Source organism: Falco peregrinus, chromosome 9 (genome assembly GCF_023634155.1).
Source record: "Falco peregrinus isolate bFalPer1 chromosome 9, bFalPer1.pri, whole genome shotgun sequence".
Taxonomy (NCBI): Eukaryota; Metazoa; Chordata; class Aves; order Falconiformes; family Falconidae; genus Falco; species Falco peregrinus.
In genome coordinates, this window is record NC_073729.1 from 23,297,142 (window position 1) to 23,312,412 (window position 15,271).

At 62.1% G+C, this 15,271-nt stretch overlaps 1 protein-coding gene across 6 annotated transcripts; it reads left to right on the forward strand.

Annotated features, from left to right (window-relative positions):
* The first annotated feature begins 1,081 nt into the window (after window positions 1–1,081).
* SNPH (syntaphilin) lies at window positions 1,082–14,981 on the forward strand. Of its 6 annotated transcripts, none has more exons than XM_055814122.1 (6): window positions 1,082–1,165; window positions 1,331–1,384; window positions 9,201–9,278; window positions 10,145–10,246; window positions 11,774–11,923; window positions 12,601–14,981. In XM_055814122.1, exons 3-6 carry the CDS (start codon window positions 9,235–9,237, stop codon window positions 13,736–13,738), a joined length of 1,434 nt encoding a protein of 477 aa, XP_055670097.1. In that variant the 5' UTR covers window positions 1,082–1,165; window positions 1,331–1,384; window positions 9,201–9,234; the 3' UTR covers window positions 13,739–14,981. The 6 variants fall into 6 exon arrangements, with proteins under 6 accessions (XP_055670097.1, XP_055670098.1, XP_055670095.1 ...); XM_055814120.1 differs by having other exon boundaries at window positions 1,089–1,165; window positions 10,046–10,246; XM_055814123.1 differs by lacking the exon at window positions 10,145–10,246.
* Window positions 14,982–15,271: the final 290 nt, after the last annotated feature.

Here is a 15,271-nt window from a genome sequence, read left to right on the forward strand (position 1 = left end):
GCTGGCGGGGTGCAGCGGTGTGAGTGAGGCGGGGGCTTGGGCTTTAACCTGGCCCAGCCTGCCAGCCCGGGGTCCAGGCCCAGCCCAGGAGCCCCCACCTTGCCGACCGGTGAATGCTTTCCCTCCGTAAGTCTATACCTGCATGCATACACCTGGGCTGTTACGTGTCTATACGTTACATACGTGTGTGTGCACCTCACCGTGCCCCACAGGGTGCCTGCAGCCGCCGCGGGGGCATGCAGCGCCGGGATGGAGCTGAGGCCCCGGCTGTGCCACATGGACCACAGTGAGTCACTGGGCAGCTCCCAGCGGGCGCCCAGCAGCCTCGCCCGAGGTGTTTGCTCATTAAAGAATTCGGAAAGGTTAGGCTGGATGGCCGCAGAGAGTAACGTGTAGGTAGCACCATGAGTAACCAGGCCATGCCTGGGAGCTCGGATGTGCTGTGCCAGCGCTTACCAGCACGATTCTGCACCAAGCAAGCGGGGGGGGGGGGGGGGGGGGGGGGGCGGGGGGCACGGGGCACACAGTGCCCACACCATGTGCCAGCCCTGCAGCTCGGCGTTGCTGATGCCCGCGGCTCCCCAGCCCCGCCGCGGCCGCTGGACTGACCCGCCGGTGTTTCAGGGGGGATTTGCCGTTCGTTTCTGTATTTATTTCACTTGATGAAAGTGCGTCATTAATTAAACCGCACGGATGCCCTCAGAATTGGACCAGTTAGATGCAAATTAAGATGCTGGGGAGACTCCAAGGGCCAGGTGGATGCAGGGATGCAGCATGTGGCTGCCCCGGGCCTCTCCCACCTCCGGCGTCTTCCTCCCCCTGCCCCCACCCCCCTCCCCCCCTCGGGGTTACACGGGGAGAGGAGCCAAGCACGACCCGCCGCCGGCCGCCCCAGGCGCGGGGGGGCTCCGCCGCCGCGGAGGGACCGGCTTTTGGGTTTTTTTGGAGGGCGCTGCGCCTCGGCAGAGAGGAGTTGCCATAGAAACGGGGGGAAACCCGGCGGGGGGGGGGGGGGGCACCCGCGCCGCCGTCGCTTTAAGAGCGCAGGGGAGGGAGGCAAATTACGCAGCTGCAAGGCACATCCCTCCCTCCCTCCCTGCCTGCCTCCCTGCCTCCCTCCCTCCATCCCTCCATCCCTCCGCCGCACCCATGGAGGCCAGCGCAGGTGATGGAGGCGGGGGAGGCCGCGGGGTTGGGGGGGGGGGAGTCGGGCCGGGCCGGGCCGGGGCCGGGGGGAGAGGGGGGGCACGGCACCGCACCGCGCTCCGCACTGCGCTGCGCACCCCGCGCAGCCGCCGCTCACCGCCGCTCTCTCTCCCTTCCCCGCCAGGTCGCTGAGCCCCCCCCGGCGCTGCCGCCCCGGACCTCGGCGGGGCCCCCGCAGGTGAGCGGGGCGGGGGGCAGGCGGGGGGCAGCGGGGGCCCCGCGGCCGCGGTGACTCATCCCTTTCTGGCTGCAGCCTGCGGGGGGGGGGGGGGGACCGCACGGGGCTGCCAGCTCATCGGGTGTGGGGGCCACGGGGCAGGGGGTGCGTGGGGCGGGTCACGCATCGGGCCCGCAGCACACCCTCATTGCATGCACTAGACCCCCACGGCACGCACCAGACCCACGTCACACCCACCAGACCCCCATGGCATGCACCAGATGCCCATGGCATGCACTGGGCCCACGTCACACCCACCAGACTTGCAGCACATGCACCAGACCCCCATGGCATGTGTTGGACCCTCGTCACGCCTGCCAGACCCACAGCACACACACTGGACCTGCACTGCATGCACCGGCCCCCCATGGCATGCACCAGACCTACATCTTATGTACCCGGACCCACACTGCATGCAACTGGACCCACATCACACATATCTGTCCTGCATCACAAGCACTGGCCCCATATTACATGCACTAGACCCACAGAGCATGCATCGGACACACTCCATGCTCACACAGACCAGCAGTGCACTGACTGGACCCTCCCCTGCATGCACCAGACCCACATCACGTGCACCAGACCCTCCCTGCATGCACCAGACCCACATCTGCTCGTACAGCACCAGATGTGTCTCCAGCACCATAGGACACTGCAGGAGCCGGAGCGGCTGTGCAATTGAGATTTTATTATTTAATGGCTTGATGCTCCATCTCTGAAGGGACACAGAAAACACATGAGCTGATTGATGAGCCGGGTGCTCTTTTTCTCTCCTCCCTACAAGGTCAGTGCTGCCTGGCTGTCGCACAGAAACCCGCTGCTGTGCATTTCTTGTGCTTATGAAGGAGCGGTGTGCCCACCCTCTCTGGGCAGTGGGTGCGTTGTGCCGTGACCTTGTGCAAGAAGGTGCAATTCCTGGTTTCTGGGGCTGTGGAGGTCCCTGGCTGGGGGGTCAGGAGGGGGCAATGCAGGTGCTGGCACCTCGGCAGTGTTGCAGTGGGCTGAGGCAGGAGATCTGGCGTGGTGTTAAAGTAGGCCATTCCAGCGGTGCAGGGACCCGGGGCTAATCCTCCGTGACCGCCGTCTTTCCCAGCCCTCGCTCAAGGTGGTTAGGGGAGACCTGCTTCTGCCGCACCGGAACCGTGTGGAGGGGGGAGACTAGCTGTTGTGTTGGAATCAGGATTTGCCTTCCATGTTTTTGCCTTTGTATCCTGAAGGAGTGGGCTCTTCCTTCTGCTTACCAGTCCTCAGTCAGCTCCTGAGCAGAGCTCCTGCACAGAAGGGGCTGTGCAGTGTGATCTCACCTGCGTCCCCCACCTGCCCCCCTGCCCAGCCCTGGGGATGGCCGTAGGGTTTCATCCTGGTACCCAGCTCCGACTTACAGCAACTGCTGCTGCTGCAGCATTTGTCACAGAGCTCTTTGCCCTTTGCCTCCAGAGGCCTCAGCAAGAGACCAGCCTGTTCCCTCTGGTCAGGCACCTTATTTTTAGCTAATGAGGGCCAGGGCTTGCCACCTCCCCGCTTGGTGCTGCAGCCAGGTCAGCTGGAAAAGTGATGAGCTGCATAACCCGATCTTTTCGAATGGTCTCTATTTTCCTGTAATCTCTGGGTGTCGACTTAGCATTTTATAACAAACGAGAATAAAAGGAGATGCTCCTGTGTTTCGTTACGTGATACAACTCTTAGCGAAATTGATTTTTCTGGTGGTGTTGCATAAACATCCTGTGCGTTTTGTCCCCACTGTTGCCCGAGCGCTCTGCTCTGGCAGGAACTGGAGCATCTCCCTCTATCCGGGACCCAGGTGAATCTCTGCCTGCTTTGGGATGAGCCCGACTCTACTGGAGCAGGGAACAGAGTTTCCCAACCCCTGGAGATCTCACCGCTCCCTTGGAAACTCCCAAGCAGGAGCAAAGCAGCCCTTGTCTCCAAAAAATCCCCTGTGGCAGAAGGAGGAGCACAAACATGGTCACCACCGTGCGCCAGGCAGTCATCATTTGCCTCCAGCAGCTCGGATGGTGCCTGCAGTGCTGACCCCCTCCTTCGCTGGACTTCTGCCGACCTCGGCCCCGGCTGCCAGATCCTGCTCCTTCCCACCACCACCCAACTGCATCCCAGTTCCTTTTGAAACTGATCCTGGCATTGCCGCTGTTTTGGGGACGCAGCGCTCTGTCCCAAATCCGGTTGCTGGTTGTTTGCCATGTTCAGCACTTTGCTTATTTTTAGTGTGAAGAACAGCAGGGCCCATGTCAGAAAGGCAGAGAGGTCTCCTCGGGAGCTCTTTTTGTTTCCTGGGAAAACAAAGCTGTGATTTCCCCCCCCCCCCCCCCCCCGTTGCTCTCTGCTTTTAATCTTGTTAGTACTGGAAGGCTGAAAATCTCCCGGCCGCCCCCAGCCCGGTGGGGAGGGACCTGCAGGGGAGGCATGGTTCTTCTCCCAAGATTTCTGCAGAATCCGGTAAAGCTGCTCTTAGATGCTTGGGCTTGGTGCCACCATTGCAAAATGCTCCTAACACGGGATGCGTCAAGGAAAACACAGGAATCCGGCAGCAGGCAGGGTGATGGGAACTCCGACAAAAGAAGCAGTGAGCGAGAAATCTGGGAAATGCAGCAGCTGCTGGCCCCGGGTGTCTGCGTGCCGAGGGCTGGGGCTGCCACATGAGCCGCCTGCTCTTGCACCTTCTCTGCATGTTCCTGGTGGGGCCGGGACAAGCCAGTGGGGCAGCTCAGGCTGGTGCTGCAGCCGGCTCCTGCTCAAACCTGCAGGAGTCAAGCCAAGGGATATGCCTTGGGAGCTCACAGAGGTGAACTTGAGAGCTTGTAGTTGTCAAAGCCCTGGAGGAACAAGCTGAGGACTCATCAGAGGATTCACTGAGCTGATGGCGAGGGTCTCTCCAGGGGTCCCATGGCCACATTTCCCAAGCTTCTAGGAGGGGTGATCCCTGCCTGACCCCCTCTGTCCGTCACTGGCACGGCCAGGGGATCCAGCATGGAGTGAGCAAGCAGCGGCATTCAAGCCACGGAGGCATCTCTATCGGGCAGTGATCCCAAAATGATGGCTGAGCTGCTCTTCTTGGGGAAATTCTCTGGGGCACCAGGCTGAACCTCGGGGTGCTCTGCTGGCACTCTCACCGCTCTGCCATTGCTCTGCCACCGCTCTGCCACCCATCGCACTTTGCATCACCATCGTGGCATGATCTGTGGGTCAGCAGTGCCCCAGGTCCCCTCTGCGGCTGGCAGGAGCTGAGGACCCACTGGGGCACGCAGCTCGGGTGCACCCAGAGCCCCATGGTGTCACCCACGCCAGCCCAGTGACAGTGAGGGGCTCTGGGCCCCAGGGGACATGCTGGGGTTCTAGCTGGGAGATGGCTGAACGACCTGTGCTGGTGGGGAGGGGACACGTGCTGTGCTGGGGTGGCCGGTGCTGGGATGGCCAGTGCTGGGTGTGGGGAGCAGTGGCTGCCTGAGCCCTGCCGGGGGCTGGGTGCTGCTGACCACAGCAGGTGCCGAAGGTGCTTGGAGCAGTTGCAGCACAACGTGCCAGTGAGGGGGGATCCATCTCCCACCCCTGGGGGTGAGAGGTTCTCATACCCAGTTGTGCTCCATCCCACCCTGCGTGGGGTATCAGCTTTTCGTGATGAGCTTTTCAGGGACCACGGCTTTTATTTAGCATGAATTCCCCGGGCTAATTCTGTTGCACAAAATAAGTGCTGTTTTGTGCTGCTGTTTCTAAACGAGCTGCCTTTCTGTTCCACTCTGGGCTGGGAGATTCACAGGGAGTTTTGCTGTCGGTGGCTCCAGGAGAGAGTGTTAGACCTTGTGCTGAGCAGCGTTCATCCTGCCCATCCGCCCAAGCTGCATTCTGGGGTGGTTTGCAAGATGCTGAGACACATGTAGGTGGTTTGCAGCGCAATCTCTGGATCTGGTGTGAGTTTGATTGTCAGACCTTGGGCTGTTCCACTGTCCCCAGGCAGTGAGCGTGGCTGCAGACGTGCTGTGCTGAGCAGGGTCCCACTGGTCACCCCAGCACGGGGACGAGCCAGTGCTCCCCAAATCGCCCTAACCCCACTCCTGGTGCCAGCACACTCGCACTGGCAATGCCTGTTGAAATCTATAATTCCAAGCCTGGGCTGCACTAAGGAGCTGGGGCTGCACGTCTCGGTGGGGTCATGGTGTGGAGATGAGGTCTTTGGCTGCGGGGATCAGTGGTTGGTGTGGCTGGGCTCAGCGCCGGCTTCTGAGGCCAGGTTAGAGCTGCCTTTCTGCAGCCCGTGCTGCAGACACATCCTCTCTTCTGGGGCACAAGCTGGTTCTGTCAGCTCTGTAAGAATCAATCCACAAGCGAGGGATCCTGCCGCATTTGTGTTCTGCAAGGTGGTCCCCATATTCCTCATTCTGCAACGATTAAAATGAAGTGCAGAGGAAATCCATTCCCCACACTGGCTGTCAGCTGGGCATCTCCGCTGGCACAGGGGACCTGGCTTTATCTCATCCCTCCTTTGCATGACTTGGGGTTTGCAGAGCCAGGGTTGCTGGCAGTGGCATGTGTTCCTCCAGGCCTGCAGGTTTTGTTTCCCACTGCTGAGGCTCCCAATGTTTGGTTTTGAGGTTTTGTCCCCCAAGCTGCCTTCCCGTGTGGGGCCAGCGTGCAGGGCCAGCCATGGGCAGCTCTGCTGGCCCCATCCCCAGTGCTTCTGACACAGAGCAATGAGCCAGCCCACCCTCTGCCCTGGCTTGGGCTGCTTTCCACCCCCATATTTTTACGAGATTTCTTCTCTGCTTTCCCTTGCAGCTTTGCTCTGACTCCTGCCGCAAGCCCCATCTATTAGATGGTTTTTAGATTTTAGTGAGACTTGCTCTTGTTTCCTGGCCCTTGCAGCTGCCATCGTCTTCCTTGCTGGAGGGTGTGCAGTGTGCCTGGGGACACGGTTATTCACCTTTGAATGCTTTTCATTTGCTCTTCCTGTGTTTTTCCTAATGCCTAATCAATGAACAGCCGCGGCAGTGAGCTGGAGCCTCCACAAGTGCCAGGTGTTGCAGGGAGGTGAGGGCTGGGCTGGCGTGGGTCCCAGGGGGGGCAGGGGCATCCCCTCTGCAAATCCCTGGAAAAGCAGAGGTCTTCACTGCTTCTCACTTTCTCGCATTTCAAATGTGGTAAGATAATCTTGGATTTCCTCTTGCTTTCATGGCAAGGCTCCCTTTGCTCATCCTGGTCCATGGGATAATGATAATTCTGACTGCAAATGAGTAATTCCCTCTGCCTTCAGACGCCAAGTAGCCATGTACCGTGGGAATGGTGTGTTTTCAGCTTTGGTGCTAAAAGTCTGCCCAATCTGCCTGTTCTTGGCAGCCTGGGGGCACGGTGGGGTTTTGGGGAGACCGAAATGGCCCGTTGCTTCTTTGGGAATAAAGACAGGGACAATTTATTACCAGTGACTGAATTCAAGCCTGCTTGTTGAAGCTGCCCTAGGGCAGCCTGGTGAGGCAAAGCTGCTTCCCGGCTGGGAGGGAATGGACAGCCCAGCACCTTTGTGAGATGGGGACCCAGGCAGGGTGCAGGATGATGCTTCCCCCTCCATGGGGTTTTGGTGCCTGCTGGCAGACCTGGGCCAGGCTCCCTGTGGCAGCAGTACGGAGCTGCTCTGAGTTTCTCCCCCCTTAAGTCTGTCAGTGCCACGAGAGCCATTGAGCCCCAGCGTGGGTGCCAGGTGAGTCTGCAGCAGTGGGAGGAGGAGGAACAACAACAACTGAGCTCCCCAGGTGCAAGGCTGACTCCAGGCTTCCCCACAGAGCTGTTCCCAGTGCGGGTGTTGGTGGCAGGCACCTGGGGTGCAGTGTGGGGCACTGGCAGGAGCCCACAGCGTGGTACCAGCCAGCGTGCTGGGCACACATGTGCCATCTGCGGTGCTGGCACTTGCCTGGTGCTGCATGTTAGTGGAGTGCAGAGGGACCCCTGAGTTCATACATACACCATCTTGGCATATGGGTAACTTTGCTGTGACCAGGGAAGAGCAGGAGGCAGCGGCGATGCCGGGTACTGCTGCCCTGCATTGAGCCAGGGCTTGGGGCTGTGAGGGGGTGAGGAGCTAACTCCCATGGCCGCAAATCTCCCGAAAGCCCTGCCTGAGAGCTGCCTGGGGAGCACCCTGCAGCATGAGAAGCGAGGGACTGGCTGTGCGGGCAAGAGCCCGGCTGTGCCGCAGCCCTGCATCCTGGAGGATGCGTCTGCCGGCGCCGGGGCCACGCTCGGCTCTCACTCTGGATGCTGATTCACGCTGCTGCATTAGCAAAGCCCGCAGCCACCCAGCCATGCATGCTGTAGAACCAGGAGTGGTTTTCTGGCAGGGCAGAGCGCTGCCTCCCCCTGCCTAGGTCCTCCCCTGGCAAATCCATCCTGGAGGGGAGCAGCAGGACCCCCAAATCCTGGTCACTGTGTCCCTGGGGTGCTGGCACCCCCATGGCATGGGGCACTGTGCCTGCTGGGGCTGGGGGCTCACTGTGGCTGCACATCACTGTCTCCTCTGCTCCAGCTCTCTGGGGTCTTCGGTGCCCTGGTCTGGGGATCAGGGAGCGCCAGATCCTGGGCAGAAGAGAGGCCCAGGCTGGCTGCTGTGGGCTTTGAGCATTGGGCAGGAGTTAGCCTAGAAAAAACAACCCTGGGGTGGCAAATACCAAAGAGTACATCGGGGTGAGCTGGCTGTGCTCCCTCCTCTCCTGCCTCCCCCTCTTGTCCTGCTCCTCGCACTCCCCTGGACTGGGGCCAAGCAGCACTTAGAGTTTCCGACTGCCCATCGATTATCAGCTGGCCGGTCCCATCGCTTACATTGCTCTGGGCTGGAACTGCCAAAATCTGGGACAAATACCAGCATTGTGAATCAGCTTGGGGATGGGGGGGGGCCCACACGGTGCTCCCAGCCTGGCTGGTCCCCAGCAGCCTCTGAGCACAGTGAGGCATCAGCAGTGCCATGGGATGCTCAATGGGTTGGATGTGCTGAGCAGGTCCTTTCCATAGCTCCCCTCTGCTGCAGCACATCACATCCCTGCATGTGCCCAAGGTGCTGCCTCCTTGAGCAGCTCCCGCTGGTCGCTGCGAGCCTCTGGATCTGGCCTATTTATTTACAGGAAAACGGGCTGTGTGTTTCCCGAGGGATTAGCTGCTGCTGCCGCATCACACAGGGATCTGTGCTTCCTTACCTGATTGCACTGGCGAATGGGTGATTCGGACTTAGTTAAGAAAAAGCGGGCGCCCAGCCCGCTGCGGGGACAGCTGCCTGCCTGGGTGGAAATTCGGTGAGGTCCCGGGCTGGGTGTCAGTGCCCTTGTCCCATCTCTGCCCTGAGTAATGCCACCGCTGCAGGCACACTGGTCCCTGTGGCAGACCTCCTTTCCCCTGGCAGGGATGGGGACCTGGGGTCAGGGGAAAGCTTGTCCTGTGTCTGGAGACTGGTGGGAAGGGGGCTTTAGCCCATGGGCAGGTACCTGCTATGCTTCTGTTTTGCCTTAGAAATGAAGCAACCCTGTGCCTCCCGCATGCCCTGCCAGGGTGGCACCCTGGACATGCAGCATCCCGGCGTTCCTGGGCCATGGAGCAGACAGGGAGCACAGTCCAGCTGTGCAGGGGATACCGTCTGCATCTGTCCCTGTATGGGTGGCCCTGGGGACTGAACTGATGCACTGGTGCAGGGTCTGACCCCTGTGCCAGCACTTTGCATGGTTACTGTCTCACTGGGGCCGTTTCCCTGCCTTCACCTCCTCTCTCTGTTGCATTTAACCCGCAGTTCCCTTGTGCCCAGGACCTGTGGCACCGCGGCAATGTCTCTGCCGGGCAGCAGACGCTCATCCACCGGATCACGGAGGTGAATATGCTTCGGCCTCTGGCCCCTGGGACTGGGCACTGGCACCTGCCTGGCACTTCTCCTGGCTGGCAGCAGGGAGGGAACGATCCCCACCTACACCACGAGCTGCCACTTTGCAGCACGAACCCCCCGCCCAGCTCTTTGGGGGTTGCATGTCGCTGCCCGTTGCACAGCACTTCCCCATCCGTGCATGCAGCCCCTCGAGCGCTGCACCCCCCATCCCTCTCTGTCCGTCTCTGCTGCAGCTGGGACCGACCCTTCTGCCCGTTCTGGGCAAAGGCAGGTGGTGGTGGAGGGCCCTGGCAGCAGTGTGAGGGCACTGGGTTTTGGAGGGTGAAGCTGGGAGGTGTGTTAGCCCTTGGAAAGCCTCTCCTTGAGCTGCAGTGATGAAGAGCAAGAGGGAATAAAGGAGAAAAAAAGCATTTATTCCCCTCCAACTGTCTCCATGGCCTGGGCTGCCATTATTTAGGTACTGGCTGCCACCGGCAGCGTGGGCAGAGAGAGAAGGCAGATCTGACCTGGCAGCAGGCAGTGGGGTGGCTTGAGCTCTGCCAGGGCCATGCTCCTGGGAGGCTCCCGAGGGGCTCCTCATCCTTGGGGTGCAGGGATGCTGTGCCAGCGTCCGGGGGATGCCACGCTGGGTGGGGAGTGGGTGGGCAGTCCACCCCCAGCCCTGCCTTGTGCCCGTCGCCATGTCTGTGCCATTTTGATCCCTGCTGTTTGTTTTGTCCTTTTGTCTTGTGTGTTCTCGGTGTGGTGGTTGGCAGTCGCGGGTTTTATGGACGGAGTGGCTTTGCCTCCTTCTTTAAGTCTTCAGCGCCCTCAGCCACTCGGCCTGAGACACAGCCTCTTCTCCCTGCCTCCAGGCGCCCCTCGCCCCCCGGGAGGGACACCTACGGCACCTCCTCGCTGAGCAGCAGCAGCAATTCTGGCTCCTGCAAGGGCAGCGACAGCAGCCCCACCCCAAGGTAACCCATCACCCGTGGCCCCAGGGCAGCTGCCGGGTGTCCCCGGGCAGCGGGGGAGCAGTGCCCGTGCTGCCGGTGCTGGTGCCCGGCGGGGACAGGAGTGCAGGGGCCGGTGGAGTGAGGCTGTGCGCTGGGGGAGCCAGAGCTGGCGGAGCCGCTGCTGTGTCTCACAAAGACCCCCACCATCCTCCTTCAAACCTCTCTGCCGCCATTGTTGTGTCTTCTACCTCCCTGTCCCCCCGCCTGCCAGCCTGGTGCCCCATCCCCTTCCCTCTGTCCTGCCATGGCTGTGGCTTGCACGCTGCTCGCATCCCTCCTGCTGCTCCTGCTCTCTGAGGAGCACCTGGGTCCTTCAGGACCAAAGGCACAGTGGACAAGAGCTTGATTTCCATCCCCTCGTGCTGCCCGGCAGAAGTCTGGCGAGGGCTGGCAGCAGCCTGGCTTCTCAGCGGGGAGCTCCCAGTGTGCTGGGGCATAAACAGCCGGGCACTGAGCTGTGCCAGCCTGTGCCAGCGTTCTGGGCTGCTGGTGTACTGCTCCAGGGAGTGAGGCTGGTCCCCAGGCTGGGCTGCTTCCTCCCACCCCCAGCCACCTTCCAGCCCCAGAGCTGGCATCAGATCTGGGAGGATATGAGGGGCCTGAGGGTAACTTTGTGCCCAGAGCCTGTGCACACCGCAGCAGGGAGTGGTGGCCATCCTGCTGCCATGGGGTGTTGCAAGGCCACGGGTCTGCCTGGCTGCTCCTAACATGATCCTTATGTCTCTGGCCGAAGGCTGCTGGGCTGCCTGCCAGCATGCATGGGGGCTGTCACACACAGAGAGAACGTGCCACCCTGCTGCGATGCACAGCGGATTTGGTCCACCCTGCTGCAATGCAGGAGCATCTCGCGCTGCACCCAGTTCTCTCTGTGCCTCCAGCCCAGGCATGCAGCCCTGTCCCTGGCCAGCTCCTGCTCTCCAGGCTGCCCTGGGCTTTGGGCCAGAGATGTCACCTCATCCACCCTGGTGGCAGCACAGGGAGGGTGCGGACATGCTGCTGGCCCCGTCTGGAGCAGGTGCCAGATGCTCCACAGCTTGCTGTCCAAGGGCAGGACAGCTGCCAGCTCCAGACCTGCTCCATCCCAAACCCTCCCATCACCCACTTCTGCTTCCATCTCTGATGGGGCTGATCCCACCCTGGGGTCTCCGTCTGCCTCTGTCATTCCCCGGAAAGCTTGCTCTGGGCACACAGAGACCTTGGTGCCCACCTGCTCCCAGTTCTGCTCATGTGCCCGCCGCCCTGGCAAAACCTGCAGCTCTGCAGAGGGCTGGGTGGCTGTGGGAAGCACCAGCAGGTTCAGGCTGCACCCACTGTCCTGCCAGTGGCACAGCACCCTCAGACACCCACCTTGCTCCTCCTGCCTTGCAGGGCTACTTTGGGATGTGCTATGGAGCTGCACCCTGAGAGCAAGCATCTCCCCTGGGGCCCCTCTGCTGAGCTGGTGCCAGCGCTGGCACCGGCGGATGGGTGACATCTGTGTCCCTGCAGGCGCTCGTCCAAGTACAACCTCTGCAGCGACAACCATGGGATAAAGCCACCGACGCCGGAGCAGTACCTGACACCCCTGCAGCAGAAGGAGGTCTGCATCAGACACCTGAAGGCTCGCCTGAAGGACACACAGGAGCGGCTGCAGGACAGGTGAGCATAGGAACAGTGGGCACAGACCCCCAGCACGGGAGCCGCTGGGAAGGGTCCCGGCACCAGCCATTGGCACCTGCAGTGGCAGCTCCTGTGTGGGACTGGTCCTTCTGGGGGCTCTCAGTGCCCAGCACTGCACCTTGTCCTTGGGCTCATGCCCAGGCACCAGGTTCACAGCTTTACAGTGGCATTGCAGGCATGTGGGCATCTGGCATTGCTGCCCGTCTAACCAGGGAGCCGCGGATTTTGGGGCTGTGGAGCCTGTACATCCCACCTGTGGTGGCTGTGTTCTCCCCTGCGCCCCCGCTTAAGTCTCTGCCACGCTTTTTCTGAATTTCAGCGTCAGAGGGTGGCTAATCCCCATCTGCTCCTCTTGGGCTTAGGCACGTCCTCGCCGACATGCCAGCTGCCATGCGCCCGCTCAGGGCACCTGCCCATCCCCACGCAGCCCTCGGGAGACCCGGGCTCTGCAGCCCCTCCGGGAGAAGGCTGAGCATCACTCCCGGGGGTCCCTGAACGTTGCTCCCAAGGGTCCCTGAGCCACTGGATCCATCCCTGGGTCCCAGCCACAAGTGTTACTGGGTGATCTGGCTCCAACTCAGTGCCAGGCACATGAGGACACGGCTGGTCCCGCAGCCTTCTCAGTGCAGTGGCGGTGCCCTCCTCGTCTCTCACAGGGATGCTGAGATTGAGGACCTGAAGACGCAGCTGTCACGGATGCAGGAGGACTGGATCGAGGAGGAGTGCCACCGCGTGGAGGCCCAGCTGGCACTGAAGGAGGCCCGCAAGGAGATCAAGCAGCTGAAGCAGGTCATCGACACGGTGAAGAACAACCTGCTGGAGAAGGACAAGGGGCTCCAGAAGTATTTTGTGGACATCAACATCCAGAACAAGAAGCTGGAGACACTGCTGCACAGCATGGAGGTGGCGCAGAACGGGGCACTGAAGGAGGAGGGGGCTGGCGAGTCAGCCGGGGGGTCCCCAGCCCGATCCCTCACCCGCAGCTCTACCTACACCAAGCTGAGTGACCAGGGGGCTGGGGACCGCAACGTGGGGGGCTCACAGACCATCTCGCTGGACGAGGGGGCCGACAGCGGCTTCGTGGGGGTGGAGGAGGCTCCCTGCCACACGGACCCGCTGGAGGTGGGGGACGAGCCTGGCACCCGCTTGCCCCCCAGCTCCACCTACGAGAAGCTGCTGGGGCTGCGGGGCGGCGTGGAGGCCGGGGTGCAAGCCAGCTGCATGCAGGAGCGGGCCATCCAGACAGACTTCGTGCCCTGCCAGCCTGACCTGGACACCATCCTGGAGAAGGTGATGAAGTCCCAGGCTTGCAGCTTAGGCAGCCCCACCTCAGCCTGGGTCTCTGAAATGGAAGACGTGATGCCCGGCCCCGAGCTCTCCAACCCCACCGGGGCCATGGACCTGCTGGCAGCTGAGCCCGACACTGCAACGGTGGGTGCCGGGGCTGAGGCGGGTGCCCCCTGCAACCCAGCGGTGCGGCAGCCCCCCAGCGCCAGCCCCTCGGTGGCCATCGCCTGCGTGGCAGAGGAGGAGACGATGGAGGCGTCCGGCTGCGAGGCCGCCCCCTCCAAGAGCTATTGGAGCCGCCACTTCATCGTGGATCTGCTGGCAGTGGTGGTGCCGGCGGTGCCCACGGTGGCCTGGCTGTGCCGCTCCCAGCGCCGGCAGGGCCAGCCCATCTACAACATCAGCTCACTGCTGCGGGGCTGCTGCACCGTGGCCCTCCATTCCATCCGCAGGATGGGCTGTCGCCCTGTCGCCAGCCACGGCCCCGGGGGCAGCACCCAGCCCTGACACCCCCGGACACCCCCCGCCCACCCCCACAGACCCGACTGCTGATTGTAAAGCCCCGGCGTGTCCCTGTTCTCCTGGGGTCCTTCGTCGGCTCTGGCTCATTACGCAGCCCCGGGGTGGGGGTGGGAGAGGGCCGGGGGGGGCTGTGGGTGCATTGGGGTGTGCTGCCCCCTGTCCCCCGGCTCCTTTGTCCTGGAGGAGGGAAAGGACTGTTGCTGGAAGAGAGGTGCCAAGCGGCGATGCAGGACAAGGCACCGAGCACCACGATGGACGCCCCTGCCCCGCCGCTGCCACGGTGCCTCTGGCTGAGCCCTTCACTGCACTGGCTTTTGGCTGCCCTTGCCCTGCCACAGGTGGGAGATGGCGAGGGGCCGCCTGGCTGGGCGAGGGGAGCAGCGAGACTCCCTGGGTGCATTTCTTGCTCCAGGTTGCACTGCAACAGCAAAGCCTGGCTGTGGGCAGGAGGACAGGGGGAACCCGCCTGGATGCAGGGACCAGCTCTGGAGCGGGATGGGTGGCAGTGGGAGCCCATGGGGCACTTTTGCCCGGGCCTGCTGACTGCTTTGGTGTCTGTCCTCCTCTCTCTGGTGGGATGAGGCCCTGGCCGGATCCTGCTCGGCCCCTCTTCAAGCCACCCATTGCTTGGGAAATGTGACCCCCCATGGGGATGGACCCAGGCTGCAGCTCCCGTACCCCCGAGCGAGGCAGAGTGGCCCCCGAGGAAGCCTTGGTCCATCCTCCCTTTGCTTTGCACTATATTCACTTTTTCTTTCGGTACAGACTGAACCCCGGTTGTTGGGGCCGTGGCAGCAGCGAATGGGGTGGGAAACCCCCAGCCCTGGCTCTGGCTGCCATGGAGCGGGGCTAGGGGTTCTCGCGGCTTTGGCAGCGCGATGCTGGTGATGCCGATGGTCCTACCCTGTGCTGGAGTTCGAGGATGCCTTTGCGGGAGGCAGCGAGGGGGTGCGGGCAGGGCCACGCAGGCAGAGCCAAGCACCTTTGCCTGCACTGGCCGAGCCAAATCCCAGTTTTGCTGGTGGCCTCTGGAAAATTGCCTTTTTTTTTTTTTTTTTTTTTTTTTTTGGAGAAACAAAGACAGCAAGGATTGCTCAGCAGGGGCTGGCGAGATGCGAGACTTGGGACTCCCCTGGGTGCGCAGCGCTCCCACCCCCACGAATGTCTGTGGCTTCTTCGTGACTTGAACTAACAGTGTTTCCCCCTCACCCAAGCCCACTCCACCACCCACAGGTGCCCCACGAGCCAGGTGCCCTGGGAGCCGGCGATGCTCCACGCGCTGGCATCCAGCAGTCCCTGGAGGGGCACGCACCGTGTCCTGCCTGCCCTGCTCTTCCCCGCATCCCCCGTCCGGCGGCTGGAGCGTGGGGCAGGGGCTCTGCCCGTGCTGGGGGGCTGCGGAGGCAGCGGCAGCCGCTGGCACAGCACCAGGTGCCGGGTGAAATACTGGGGGAGAACCGGTGGCCAGGCAGCCGGGGCGGCCGATGTAAGTGGAGCTAGGATATACGCCTCTTGTGC